The sequence below is a fragment of the Pseudophryne corroboree genome, chromosome 12 (genome assembly GCF_028390025.1).
Source record: "Pseudophryne corroboree isolate aPseCor3 chromosome 12, aPseCor3.hap2, whole genome shotgun sequence".
Lineage (NCBI taxonomy): Eukaryota > Metazoa > Chordata > Amphibia > Anura > Myobatrachidae > Pseudophryne > Pseudophryne corroboree.
The window spans coordinates 72,049,760-72,063,795 of NC_086455.1; the positions used below are offsets into that span (position 1 = coordinate 72,049,760).

Consider the following 14,036-nt stretch of genomic DNA (forward strand, 5'->3'; position numbering starts at 1 on the left):
TTACAGGCACGCTCAGACAGTAAGTTACAGGCACGCTCAGACAGTAAGTTACAGGCACGCTCAGACAGTAAGTTACAGGCACGCTCAGACAGTAAGTTACAGACACGCTCACACAGTAAGTTACAGGCACGCTCAGACAGTACGTTACAGGTACGCTCAGACAGTAAGTTATAGGCACGCTCAGACAGGAAGTTACAGGCACGCTCAGACAGGAAGTTACAGACACGCTCAGACAGGAAGTTACAGGCACGCTCAGACAGGAAGTTACAGGCACGCTCAGACAGGAAGTTACAGGTACGCTCAGATAGTAAGTTACAGACACGCTCAGACAGGAAGTTACAGGCACGCTCAGACAGGAAGTTACAGGTACGCTCACACAGTAAGTTACAGACATGCTCACACAGTAAGTTACAGGCACGCTCACACAGTAAGTTACAGGCACGCTCACACAGAGTAAGTTACAGGGACGCTCACACAGTAAGTTACAGGCACACTCACACAGTAAGTTACAGACACGCTCACACAGTAAGTTACAGGCACGATCACACAGTAAGTTACAAGCACGCTCACACAGTAAGTTACAGGCACGCTCAGACAGTAAGTTACAGGCACGCTCACACAGTAAGTTACAGGCACGCTCAGACAGTAAGTTACAGGTACGCTCGCACAGTAAGTCACAGGCACGCTCACACAGTAAGTTACAGGCACGCTCAGACAGTAAGTTACATGCACGCTCAGACAGGAAGTCACAGGCACGCTCAGACAGGAAGTTACAGGCATGCTCAAACAGTAAATTACAGGCACGCTCACACAGTAAGTTACAGGTACGCTCACACAGTAGGTTACAGGCACGCACACACAGTAAGTTACAGGCACACCCACAGAGTAAGTTACAGGCACGCTCACACAGTAAGTTACATGCACGCTCAGACAGTAAGTTACAGGCACGCTCAGACAGTAAGTTACAGGCACAATCACACAGTAAGTTACAGGCACGCTCACACAGTAAGTTACAGGCACGCTCAGACAGTAAGTTACAGGCACGCTCAGACAGTAAGTTACAGGCACGCTCAGACAGTAAGTTACAGGCACGCTCAGACAGTAAGTTACAGACACGCTCACACAGTAAGTTACAGGCACGCTCAGACAGTACGTTACAGGTACGCTCAGACAGTAAGTTATAGGCACGCTCAGACAGGAAGTTACAGGCACGCTCAGACAGGAAGTTACAGACACGCTCAGACAGGAAGTTACAGGCACGCTCAGACAGGAAGTTACAGGCACGCTCAGACAGGAAGTTACAGGTACGCTCAGATAGTAAGTTACAGACACGCTCAGACAGGAAGTTACAGGCACGCTCAGACAGGAAGTTACAGGTACGCTCACACAGTAAGTTACAGACATGCTCACACAGTAAGTTACAGGCACGCTCACACAGTAAGTTACAGGCACGCTCACACAGAGTAAGTTACAGGGACGCTCACACAGTAAGTTACAGGCACACTCACACAGTAAGTTACAGACACGCTCACACAGTAAGTTACAGGCACGCTCACACAGTAAGTTACAGGCACACCCACAGAGTAAGTTACAGGGACGCTCACACAGTAAGTTACAGGTACGCTCAGACAGTAAGTTACAGGCACGCTCAGACAGTAAGTTACAGGCACGCTCAGACAGTAAGTTACAGGCACGATCACACAGTAAGTTACAGGCACACCCACAGAGTAAGTTACAGGGACGCTCACACAGTAAGTTACAGGCACGCTCAGACAGTAAGTTACAGGTACGCTCAGACAGTAAGTTACAGGCACGCTCAGACAGTAAGTTACAGGCACGCTCAGACAGTAAGTTACAGGTACGATCACACAGTAAGTTACAGGTACGCTCAGACAGTAAGTTACAGGCTCGCTCAGACAGTAAGTTACAGGCACGCTCAGACAGTAAGTTACAAGCACGATCACACAGTAAGTTACAAGCACGCTCACACAGTAAGTTACAGGCACGCTCACACAGTAAGTTACAGACACGTTCACACAGTAAGTTACAGGCACGCTCACACAGTAAGTTACAGACACGTTCACACAGTAAGTTACAGGCACGCTCAGACAGTAAGTTACAGGCATGCTCACACAGTAAGTTACAGGTACGCTCAGACAGTAGGTTACAGGCACGCACACACAGTAAGTTACAGGCACACCCACAGAGTAAGTTACAGGCACGCTCACACAGTAAGTTACAGGCACGCTCAGACAGTAAGTTACAGGCACGCTCAGACAGTAAGTTACAGGCACGCTCAGACAGTAAGTTACAGGTACGCTCACACAGTAAGTTACAGGCACGCTCACACAGTAAGTTACAGGCACGCTCAGACAGTAAGTTACAGGCATGCTCACACAGTAAGTTACAGGTACGCTCAGACAGTAGGTTACAGGCACGCACACACAGTAAGTTACAGGCACACCCACAGAGTAAGTTACAGGCACGCTCACACAGTAAGTTACATGCACGCTCAGACAGTAAGTTACAGGCACGCTCAGACAGTAAGTTACAGGCACGCTCAGACAGTAAGTTACAGGCACGCTCAGACGGTAAGTTACAGGGACGCTCAGACAGTAAGTTACAGGTACGCTCACACAGTAAGTTACAGGCACGCTCACACAGTAAGTTACAGGCACGCTCAGACAGTAAGTTACAGACACGCTCACACAGTAAGTTGCAGGTACGCTCAGACAGTAGGTTACAGGCACGCACACACAGTAAGTTACAGGCACACCCACAGAGTAAGTTACAGGCACGCTCACACAGTAAGTTACATGCACGCTCAGACAGTAAGTTACAGGCACGATCACACAGTAAGTTACAGGCACGCTCAGACAGTAAGTTACAGGCACGCTCAGACAGTAAGTTACAGACACGCTCACACAGTAAGTTACAGGCACGCTCAGACAGTAAGTTACAGCACCTCCCTTCTACCATCTGTGTTGTCTTCACTTTCCCAGTTTTGCTAAGTTTTGGCAACATGTTCAAACTGTTGACACACAATTTTAACCCCTAAATTATTATTGCCAACATTTTGCAGGTTTAGACATTTCATATGTGGACATTTTAACAGCGTCAACATTTTGTGATTGTCAACACGATGACAACATCACTGCTTTCCCCCATCGCACTCCTCACATCATGACACTGCCCCTGCCACAGGAAGCCATGGCAGTCCTACAGTTAGCACACATCGGCCAGGATGTACTGAAGTCAGCGGCTGTGCGGGATGCCGGCAAAGCTCAGACTTTTTTTTAAAAGGGGCAATCATTTACGAGGCTCAACCATGCCTTGTAAGTGATCTCCCCTTTAAAAAAACATCTGAGTTCATCCGGCATCCCACACGGTCGGTGAACTCGGACTTCATTACATCCCGGCCATCTTCTGAAAAACGCTGGCTGCTGATCTGATCAGATACAAATTGTACTATCCCAGCTCACCTCAAAACAGTGTAACCACAGATAAAAGGGGATGAATGTGGATAGATGAGTTTTGGTACATACCCAGGTGAGATGGAAACTACAGTCTCCACGTTTAAGAAACATAACATCACAACTCTGTGCTGCTGTGGGATCCAGCCACAAACAAACTCTCAAACCTGTGGCTTCTGTCTTGATTTTGATTCGCTCCTCACAGCGTGAAATTGCATCACATGTGGTACTGTGCTCACTAACACAGGTGCATAGGTCATGCATACCACAAACTCAGACATTTCTCTTTGCTACTGTGAACATTCTGCATGACCAGCATCCCTAAGTAAACTGTATGTTTCTACGGCTGCCTATTGAGTAGCGTGTATCTTAGCGTGTATCTTAACATAGGTGTGACTTGAAATCTAGTGCAGTAAAGGTGTGGCCGTCATTATCATCAGAACAGCAAATTCTGCCAGCCCTATGGGATGTGCAAAGACATCTTGTGTCTCAGTGGCCTAGCTGCACCGATCTTACATTGAAGCGCTTCTCACTAGCCCCCCCTGAATTGAGTGACACAATGCACTCACCTTCCACAGAATACGGACAGATCTGTTTTATGTGAGCCCCATGTTACATGGCGGAAATGGAACACGATGGTACCTCTCAGTCACGACTGATAACACTGTAGATTTAATGCTATATTACGACTGAGTCATGATTTGATGAATGCAGTTAATCCATCATTGGTGTTACAGGGCAGTTATATCACACAGGGTGTTACAGGGCAGTTATATCACACAGGGTGTTACAGGGTAGTTATATCACACAGGGTGTTACAGGGCAGTTATATCACACAGGGTGTTACAGGGCAGTTATATCACACAGGGTGTTACAGGGCAGTTATATCACACAGGGTGTTACAGGGCAGTTATATCACATAGGGTGTTACAGGGCAGTTATATCACACAGGGTGTTACAGGGCAGTTATATCACACAGAGTGTTACAGGTCAATTATATCACACAGGGTGTTACAGGGCAGTTATATCACACAGGGTGTTACAGGGCAGTTATATCACACAGGGTGTTACAGGGCAGTTATATCACACAGGGTGTTACAGGGCAGTTATATCACACAGGGTGTTACAGGGTAGTTATATCACACAGGGTGTTACAGGGCAGTTATATCACATATGGTGTTACAGGGCAGTTATATTACACAGGGTGTTACAGGGCAGTTATATCACACAGGGTGTTACAGGGCAGTTATATCACACAGGGTGTTACAGGGCAGTTATATCACACAGGGTGTTACAGGGCAGTTATATCACACAGGGTGTTACAGGGCAGTTATATCACACAGGGTGTTACAGGGCAGTTATATCACACAGGGTGTTACAGGGTAGTTATATCACACATGGTGTTACAGGGCAGTTATATCACACAGGGTGTTACAGGGCAGTTATATCACACTGGGTGTTACAGGGCAGTTATATCACACTGGGTGTTACAGGGCAGTTATATCACACTGGGTGTTACAGGGCAGTTATATCACACAGGGTGTTACAGGGCAGTTATATCACATATGGTGTTACAGGGCAGTTATATCACACAGGGTGTTACAGGGCAGTTATATCACACAGGGTGTTACAGGGCAGTTATATCACACAGGGTGTTACAGGGCAGTTATATCACACAGGGTGTTACAGGGCAGTTATATCACACATGGTGTTACAGGGCAGTTATATCACACAGGGTGTTACAGGGCAGTTATATCACACTGGGTGTTACAGGGCAGTTATATCACACTGGGTGTTACAGGGCAGTTATATCACACTGGGTGTTACAGGGCAGTTATATCACACAGGGTGTTACAGGGCAGTTATATCACATATGGTGTTACAGGGCAGTTATATCACACAGGGTGTTACAGGGCAGTTATATCACACAGGGTGTTACAGGGCAGTTATATCACACAGGGTGTTACAGGGCAGTTATATCACACAGGGTGTTACAGGGCAGTTATATCACACAGGGTTTCCATTACCTCCACAGACATAAAGTGCCTCTTCTCCAGCAGGGTCTTCCCCATCCCCTGAAGCTCCTCATACTTCCCCCAGTGCTTGTCGATCTCCCTCTTGTATTCCTCGTGCCGTTTAATCAGCAGTTCTGCCCCAGCAACGTCATTGGCCAGTTCTTCGGACACCACTAAAGCGTTCATCTCCCTGGCCCAGATTCTAAGTGTGGTAAAACAAAAAAAATGCTGGGAGTCACATACAGGTCAAATCAAATGCATACGTATAGAAAGCAAAAGATTTTCAGATACATGTAAGACTGTAGAGCAATTTAAACATGCTTGGGATAGGCATATGAATATCCTTACAAATAATTCAGATTCAAAAAGGGTTGAGATTGCCTAAAGGATAAAAAAAAGGGGGCAGACTAGATGGGCCAAGTGGTTCTTATCTGCCGTCAAATTCTATGTTTCTATCAAAGGTTAGAAGGCACATTGGGCCTCTTTGTGTATAACCGAATTATTCTCATCAGTGTATGGACATACTTAAGATGAAAATGATTCTCTGCTTCCATTTACTACCTGCTGTATATTCATTGCCATTTGAGTAAAGCGACTTGCTCCGTAACAAAATTTTTAAAGGGGTCGTCCTAATATCACATCCACAATAAAGACAGACTTTAATGCGCAACACTACAATAACTAAAATACACCTTTGTCAATCTACAAATGGGTGCCTGGACCAGGAGCCCCCAATGTTTTCAGTGAATGACGTTCTCCACTGCCCTCCCACACTCTCCTCCTACCCCATGCTGCGTGTAGGGCATTGCCACGCACTCTCAGCTGCCAGGCTGGTAGCTACACACCATCATCATCATTATTTATTTATATGGCACCGCAGATCCTGTATAACCTGGACTATCTTACAGATACAGTATACATGGACCTCTTGGCTCAAGTGATATGAATGCTGGTATCTGCCCAGAACCACTTCCTTGTGGTGTCCTTAGTAGGGTTTACCACTAGCAGTGTATTATAAATCCCTGAACTAGAACACATGTGGCTCACAACTGTGGTCACATGTACTTTACCAGCCTCGCGTGGCATGCTGTGACATCTAATTCTACTGCCAGGCTGGAGAGAACACTGCAGGAAAGATTACTGTGAATAGCAGATAAGCTATTATCAGTGGTTCTCAAACTCTGTCCTCGGGACCACAAACAGTTCATGTTTTCCAGGTCACCAGTGTATCTTTAATATGTGACAGTTGGACATACATCTGTTCACCAGCTAGGTGACCTGGAAAACAGAAACTGTTTGGGGTCTTGATGACGGAGTTTGAGAACCACTGACATATATGAATAGACACAGTACAAATATAAATAGGGCCCTACACTGTGTCTGCACCCATGGTATGGCCAGACATATCCTTGTGTATCGCATTATCGGATGGATGACACCTCTAGTATCTGGTGTCAGCTCTTCCACTACTATCTAATAGTTGTGCTCAAACAATTACAGAGCGACACAAGGCCAGGTCTTCAGACAGATGTGCAACCTGTTTTGTCTTCCATGACCCGCTACACTCCTGGGCGTAGATTAACTTAAGCTTCTAAAACAGACAAGTGGAGGTGTTGCTCATAGCAAGCAATTACATTCTAGCTTTCATCTCCTTACTGCATTCTACAAAATGATAGACAGAATCTGATTGGATGCTGTGGGAAACATCACCACTTGTCTGTTTTAGAAGCTTTAGTAAATCTACCCATATGGCTCTATAGCAGTAGCACAGGTGGGTTTAGTATGAAATACCTACAATCAAAATCCCGATGGTCAAAATCCCGACAACAATTGACCGACGGTCAAAATCCCGACATGGTCAAACTCCCGACATGGTCAAAATACCGACATTTAAAATACAGACAAGGTCAAAATACCGATATTTAAAATGTCGACATGCGGTTTTCTTTTTCCCGTTGTGTATGTCGACATAGGTCGACATGGACACACTTTTACATTCCCCCTCCAGGTCCACTGGGATGGTAAAGTATGAACAAGTCGGTTTCAATGAAAAAATCATGAAAAACTCATGTCGAGTTTTTGACCTGTCGACATTTTAAATGTCGGCATTTCGACATTGTCAGTATTTTAAATGTCAGTATTTTGACCACGGTGGGATTTCGACCTTGTTGCGATTTTGACTGTAGGTAAATTGACCGCATGCCACACAGGCTGCCTTGCTCATGTTACACCCTAGACTAGTAACTGGGAAGAAATAACTAACTTACTACACACATTCACCTCCTCACATTAGCACTTACATCAGCTCTCCGCAGTGACTGAAATACACCTGTACTTGCTCTGCTTGGTTTAGTTTCTCTTTCCTTTCCTGCGATTTCTTAATCAGACTCCCCCAATACTGGCCCACTTCTTCCAGTCTCTCAGCCACGTTCTTCTGGACTGGCGGGTGTAGCTGACTTATGTGTTGTCCCAACTTGATGATCCGTTCCATTTCCATCTTAATGGCTGCAAGGTCCCTCTATGATAAAATTGGTGCCAAATTATAATTCAGCAGGTGCAGTTTAACTTACCATTAAGCTCACCATAGACTGTGATAAAACCAAGGGTGGAGATACCCTGTGGTTATAGAAGCCACACAGAGCAATCAGGAGTCAGGAGACTACGTGACATAAAATGATAGCTCTCACAATACTGGAGCTTTGTACATTTACAAAAGCATTTAGTATGTTGTGTTCAGAGGTTAACGGGAGCTTCATAATCATCTTTCACAGACATGGACAAATGGGGACACAAATGGTCATCACTCACCTCAAAACCCTCATGTTGGCTCAGTAATGTTTGCACCCCTGACAGGTCATACCCATAGTCATCAGTATTCACAATGACTTCCTTCTCTTGTATCCAGCTAAGCAGTTCATCAACCTCATGATCAAACTGATGGACCTGGTGGGCAGTTGTCAAGACCTGATAAACAATTGAGAAAAGTCACTTAATACCCCTTTTACACTGACAAATATTTCCGGGGGTTATTGCACATGAACGCGCATCAACTCTCGACCTGGGTTGAATCCGGAATCGACTCGGGATGCGGTGCAGTGTGAACGGGAAAGCCGGGTCAACGTGACCCGGCACCCGTTCTCTGCATCTCCAAGCACCGCCTCCGGTAGCGTCAGCAGTGACGTCACCAACCTGGCAATATGCCGGGTCAGGCCGCAAGTCTGAAGGGGTCTCAAGCCGGGTCGCACCCGTGTACACATTCCCGGGTGCGACCCGGCTATTGTCAGTCTGAAAGGGGTATAAAATGGGTATAATGTTTAAGTCATTTGTATCAACTCGCAGTAGTATGATAAGCTGTTCCCAGGGAACCGTAACACTTTTCCAGTGTGTGCCGCTGCGGCAGACAAAGTTCACCAGTAACGCTTGGAATACAATGATTTATTACCAGTTATTTATATAGCGCACACATATTCCGCAGCGCTTTACAGAGAATATTTGGCCATTCACATCAGTCCCTGCCCCAGTGGAGCTTACAATCTATGTTCCCTATCACATGTACACACAGACACATAATTTTTGTTGGAAGCCAGTTAACCTACCAGTATATTTTTGGATTGTGGAAGGAAACCGGAGTACCCGGAGGTAACCCACGCAAGTACGGAGAGAATATACAAACTCCACAAAGTTAGGGCCATGGTGGGAATCGTACCCATGACCTCAGTGCTATGAGGCAGTAATGCTAACTATTACACCATCCGTACAATGCCAGCGCTACACTGGTTCAGCATGTTCTACAGTCACAGAGCACCAGGAATAGTCATGTAACTTATGCTGGCTAATAACTAATGCCCCATAAAAGAAGGATGTATAGATAGATTCCCCTGAAGAGACTGCACTACGGGGCTTAATTCAGTGGTGAATGCACCCATTCTGTGCTTGCGTCCCGATTGTGTCCGTACAGATTTGTGGTTGTCACTTCAGGCGCATGCGGGGAGAAGCGCATTGATAATGTAGTGGCCGTTCCTGTGGGGTGACAGGAAGGTGTCTCAGCGCATGCACAGAGATGGATCAACATTTGTATAAAGTCACAGATGGACGACCGCCAATAGGCTACCACATCCACCCCTGAATCATGCCCTAGATCTGCAGATGGGGATTGTGAAGTGTCTTATTGTGTGCTCTAAAGAGATGCAGATAATTTGACCCCGGTGCTATTAAATATTAGGTAGACGGAGATATAGATATATAGCCTAATTTGGTGTAGCACAGAAAATGCAGTAACAAGGTACACACAAAAGTACATACGCAAACATCCAGGTTTGCATCTGTGCAATGAGTTGGCCAAATTTTAAACAGACGCATCCGGGACAAAGATGTGTCTTGTGTATAGATGCGTCAGGGGCAAAGATGTGTCTTGTGTATAGATGCGTCTGGGGCAATTATGTGTCTTGTGTATAGATGCATCCGGGGTAAAGATGTGTCTTGTGTATAGATGCGTCAGGGGCAAAGATGTGTCTTGTGTATAGATGCGTCTGGGGCAATTATGTGTCTTGTGTATAGATGCATCCGGGGTAAAGATGTGTCTTGTGTATAGATGCATCCGGAACAATTATGTGTCTTGTGTATAGAAGCATCCGGGGCAAAGATGTGTCTTGTGTATAGAAGCGTCCAGGGTAAAGATGTGTCTTGTGTATAGATGCGTCCAGAGCAATTATGTGTCTTCTGTACAGAGACGTCCGGGGTAAAGATGTGTCTTGTGTATAGATGTGTTAGGGGCAAAGATGTGTCTTGTGTATAGAAGCGTCTGGGGCAATGATGTGTCTTGTGTATAGATGTGTTAGGGGCAAAGATGTGTCTTGTGTATAGATGCATCCGGGGTAAAGATGTGTCTTGTGTATAGATGTGTTAGGGGCAAAGATGTGTCTTGTGTACAGAGGCGTCCGGGGTAAAGATGTGTCTTGTGTATAGATGCGTCTGGGGCAAAGATATGTCTTGTGTATAGAAGCGTCCAGGGTAAAGATGTGTCTTGTGTATAGATGCGTCCAGAGCAATTATGTGTCTTGTGTACAGAGGCGTCCGGGGTAAAGATGTGTCTTGTGTATAGATGTGTTTGGGGCAAAGATGTGTCTTGTGTATAGAAGCGTCTGGGGCAATGATGTGTCTTGTGTATAGATGTGTTAGGGGCAAAGATGTGTCTTGTGTATAGATGCATCCGGGGTAAAGATGTGTCTTGTGTATAGATGTGTTAGGGGCAAAGATGTGTCTTGTGTACAGAGGCGTCCGGGGTAAAGATGTGTCTTGTGTATAGATGCGTCCGGGGTAAAGATGTGTCTTGTGTATAGATGCGTCCGGGGTAAAGATGTGTCTTGTGTATAGATGTGTTAGGGGCAAAGATGTGTCTTGTGTATAGATGTGTTAGGGGCAAAGATGTGTCTTGTGTATAGAAGCGTCTGGGGCAATGATGTGTCTTGTGTATAGATGTGTTAGGGGCAAAGATGTGTCTTGTGTATAGATGCATCCGGGGTAAAGATGTGTCTTGTGTATAGATGTGTTAGGGGCAAAGATGTGTCTTGTGTACAGAGGCGTCCGGGGTAAAGATGTGTCTTGTGTATAGATGCGTCCGGGGTAAAGATGTGTCTTGTGTATAGATGCGTCCGGGTTAAAGATGTGTCTTGTGTATAGATGTGTTAGGGGCAAAGATGTGTCTTGTGTATAGATGTGTTAGGGGCAAAGATGTGTCTTGTGTATAGATGTGTTAGGGGCAAAGATGTGTCTTGTGTATAGATGTGTTAGGGGCAAAGATGTGTCTTGTGTATAGATGCATCCGGGGTAAAGATGTGTCTTGTGTATAGATGCGTCCGGGGTAAAGATGTGTCTTGTGTATAGATGCATCCGGGGTAAAGATGTGTCTTGTGTATAGATGTGTTAGGGGCAAAGATGTGTCTTGTGTACAGAGGCGTCCGGGGTAAAGATGTGTCTTGTGTATAGATGCGTCCGGGGTAAAGATGTGTCTTGTGTATAGAAGCGTCCAGGGTAAAGATGTGTCTTGTGTATAGATGTGTTAGGGGCAAAGATGTGTCTTGTGTATAGATGTGTTAGGGGCAAAGATGTGTCTTGTGTATAGAAGTGTCCGGGGTAAAGATGTGTCTTGTGTATAGAAGTGTCCGGGGTAAAGATGTGTCTTGTGTATAGAAGCGTCCGTGGTAAAGATGTGTCTTGTATATAGAAGCGTCCGTGGTAAAGATGTGTCTTGTATATAGAAACATCCGGGGTAAAGATGTGTCTTGTGTATAGATGCGTCCAGGGTAAAGATGTGTCTTGTGTATAGAAGCGTCCAGGGTAAAGATGTGTCTTGTGTATAGAAGCGTCCGTGGTAAAGATGTGTCTTGTATATAAAAGCGTCCGTGGTAAAGATGTGTCTTGTGTATAGAAGTGTCCGGGGTAAAGATGTGTCTTGTGTATAGAAGTGTCCGGGGTAAAGATGTGTCTTGTGTATAGAAGTGTCCGGGGTAAAGATGTGTCTTGTGTATAGAAGTGTCCGGGGTAAAGATGTGTCTTGTGTATAGATGCGTCCAGAGCAAATATGTGTCTTGTGTACAGAGGCGTCCGGGGTAAAGATGTGTCTTGTGTATAGATGTGTTAGGGGCAAAGATGTGTCTTGTGTATAGATGGAAAAGATTTGGATCAAGCAGTACTAAAAAGAAAGCCGTGATGCTGTTTACATTTCTTACTAAAACTTGAACCATGCTATGCAGCTGTAACCCAGAATCCATAAGACGTACCTTGGCCCTGTTCTGTATTGAGTGACAGAGGGCTTCCCACGTGCCGTTCACTGCCTCTGTCTTCTTCTGGATGCCATCTGCCTGGCTGTGTGACTCACTCAGAAGACCAGACGCCAGTTCATTTAAAGCCAACATCTTGCTTTTACCCAGTATCTCTATCTCCTTCACAAAGTTCTCAAACTCTTTTTCTAGCACCTGTGGAAAGAAAGGAGCTGAAAATGAAAAGAAGCTCAATGTAGGGTGACCACATATATAAAACAAGCTGCTGATACCAGGAGCTTCCATACTTGTCCTCATTAGATGGTTTGCAGGCTTCTTCTGCATGCAGAATCACTGTTATGATTAAGTACAAATGTATGGCCAAAAAAACAACATAAAGAGATTCTTGCCTTTGGAAAAAACAACAACACTTAAAACAGAGGGCCATTTACACAGCACTGCAATACAACTATACATGACATAGTGTATAATGAACTAACTACAGTAGTTTATGTTATACTACAAAAAAAAAAAAACAAGCTAAAAGGACATTTTTTATTGTTTAATGATAAAGGTTAACAATAATGAGAAACCCATAACTGTAAGGTAGCAAATAAAGTTTTCTTTGATGGCTTGCAGTATTCATATAGCCTGCGGGTGTCAGTGTTGCTACTATTCTTACTGTAGAGATTCAAAGATCACTAAAGGATCTATATAATAACTAGCTGTTCTACCCGTTCTTCGCACGGGAATTTCTGATTTTCACGGTTGTAAATATAAATGATTGTTGAAAATGTGGTAAATCTATAGAGATGTAAATTTGAGACGTCTTCATGTAAGTAAATATTAATCCATGGTACTTGGCATTACCAGAGGAGCACCCGTAGCAGATACGGTAAAAAGTGACCAGACTATTTTTGTAGTTTATTAAATTCTACACACTGGAGGTGCAATCCAAATTTTGATCGGATTGTCCGTTTGGGCGTTATCGTTCACACAACGCAAGCCACACATTGGTAATGATGTCATTTTGTCAACCCCTTTTCATCCCCTTATGGGAGAGTTATTTAAATTCTGATTATGTAGTTTTCCTATTTACCACCTGAAGAACACCTGTGTTACATTTCCTCTTCCTAAGATATCGGGAAGTAAGAGAATTAGTGATAAGTCAGTCGGTCAGTGGGTGAGTGAGGGCTTTCGCATTTATAGATATAGATTGAGAATGGCACATCCTGAGACAGACATGCACAATAATTTGGACCAGGGGCGCACCTCCACTCCCACCAATGGCTCTTACTACCCTGACAGGGAGGGATCAAACCTGCAGAGGAGAACCACACGTTGGCACAGGTAAGTATTACTGGGGGAGAAGGGCTTCCTGAGGTGATCTGGCATATTACTATTAGGACACATAAAAATATAGTCTACTTTTTCTATAAATATAACTGCTAAAGCTCAATTACATTTAATTTTAAGTACATTTATTTCATTTATTTAAATGAGGGACTGAGAGGGAGATGTATTATAGTGGCACTTATCTTGCCAATATACTGTATGTGTTAACACCTCAACCATTAGAGTAGGGGAGAGAAAACTTCCCCTTCCGGTGACCCCTGCCGGAGCCACTACTCCTGAAGTGCTGTCTTACCTCCCGGCCAGCCCTGTTGCAAACAACGGGAGATCTCTACTGTGCCGCCAGACCTCCAGCAGCCGCAGGTTACTGCACTTACAGTACCTTCAGGAAATCCTGCCTATAAGTGCACTTTTTTTTTGTTTTTTTAAATAACATC

The 14,036-nt window shown here is 44.8% G+C and overlaps 1 protein-coding gene across 5 annotated transcripts in view; it reads right to left on the reverse strand.

The window, feature by feature from the left end:
- SPTBN5 (spectrin beta, non-erythrocytic 5) overlaps positions 1-14,036 on the reverse strand; it is a 704,607-nt gene that overhangs the window by 65,782 nt on the left and 624,789 nt on the right. For all 5 annotated transcript variants that reach the window (XM_063947637.1, XM_063947638.1, XM_063947639.1 and 2 more), the window contains 4 exons: positions 12,268-12,462; positions 8,297-8,452; positions 7,789-8,006; positions 5,501-5,690 (listed from right to left, as the gene is read on the reverse strand). In XM_063947637.1, the coding sequence (XP_063803707.1) occupies positions 5,501-5,690; positions 7,789-8,006; positions 8,297-8,452; positions 12,268-12,462 (759 nt within the window). The remainder of the gene's footprint in view (positions 1-5,500; positions 5,691-7,788; positions 8,007-8,296; positions 8,453-12,267; positions 12,463-14,036) is intronic.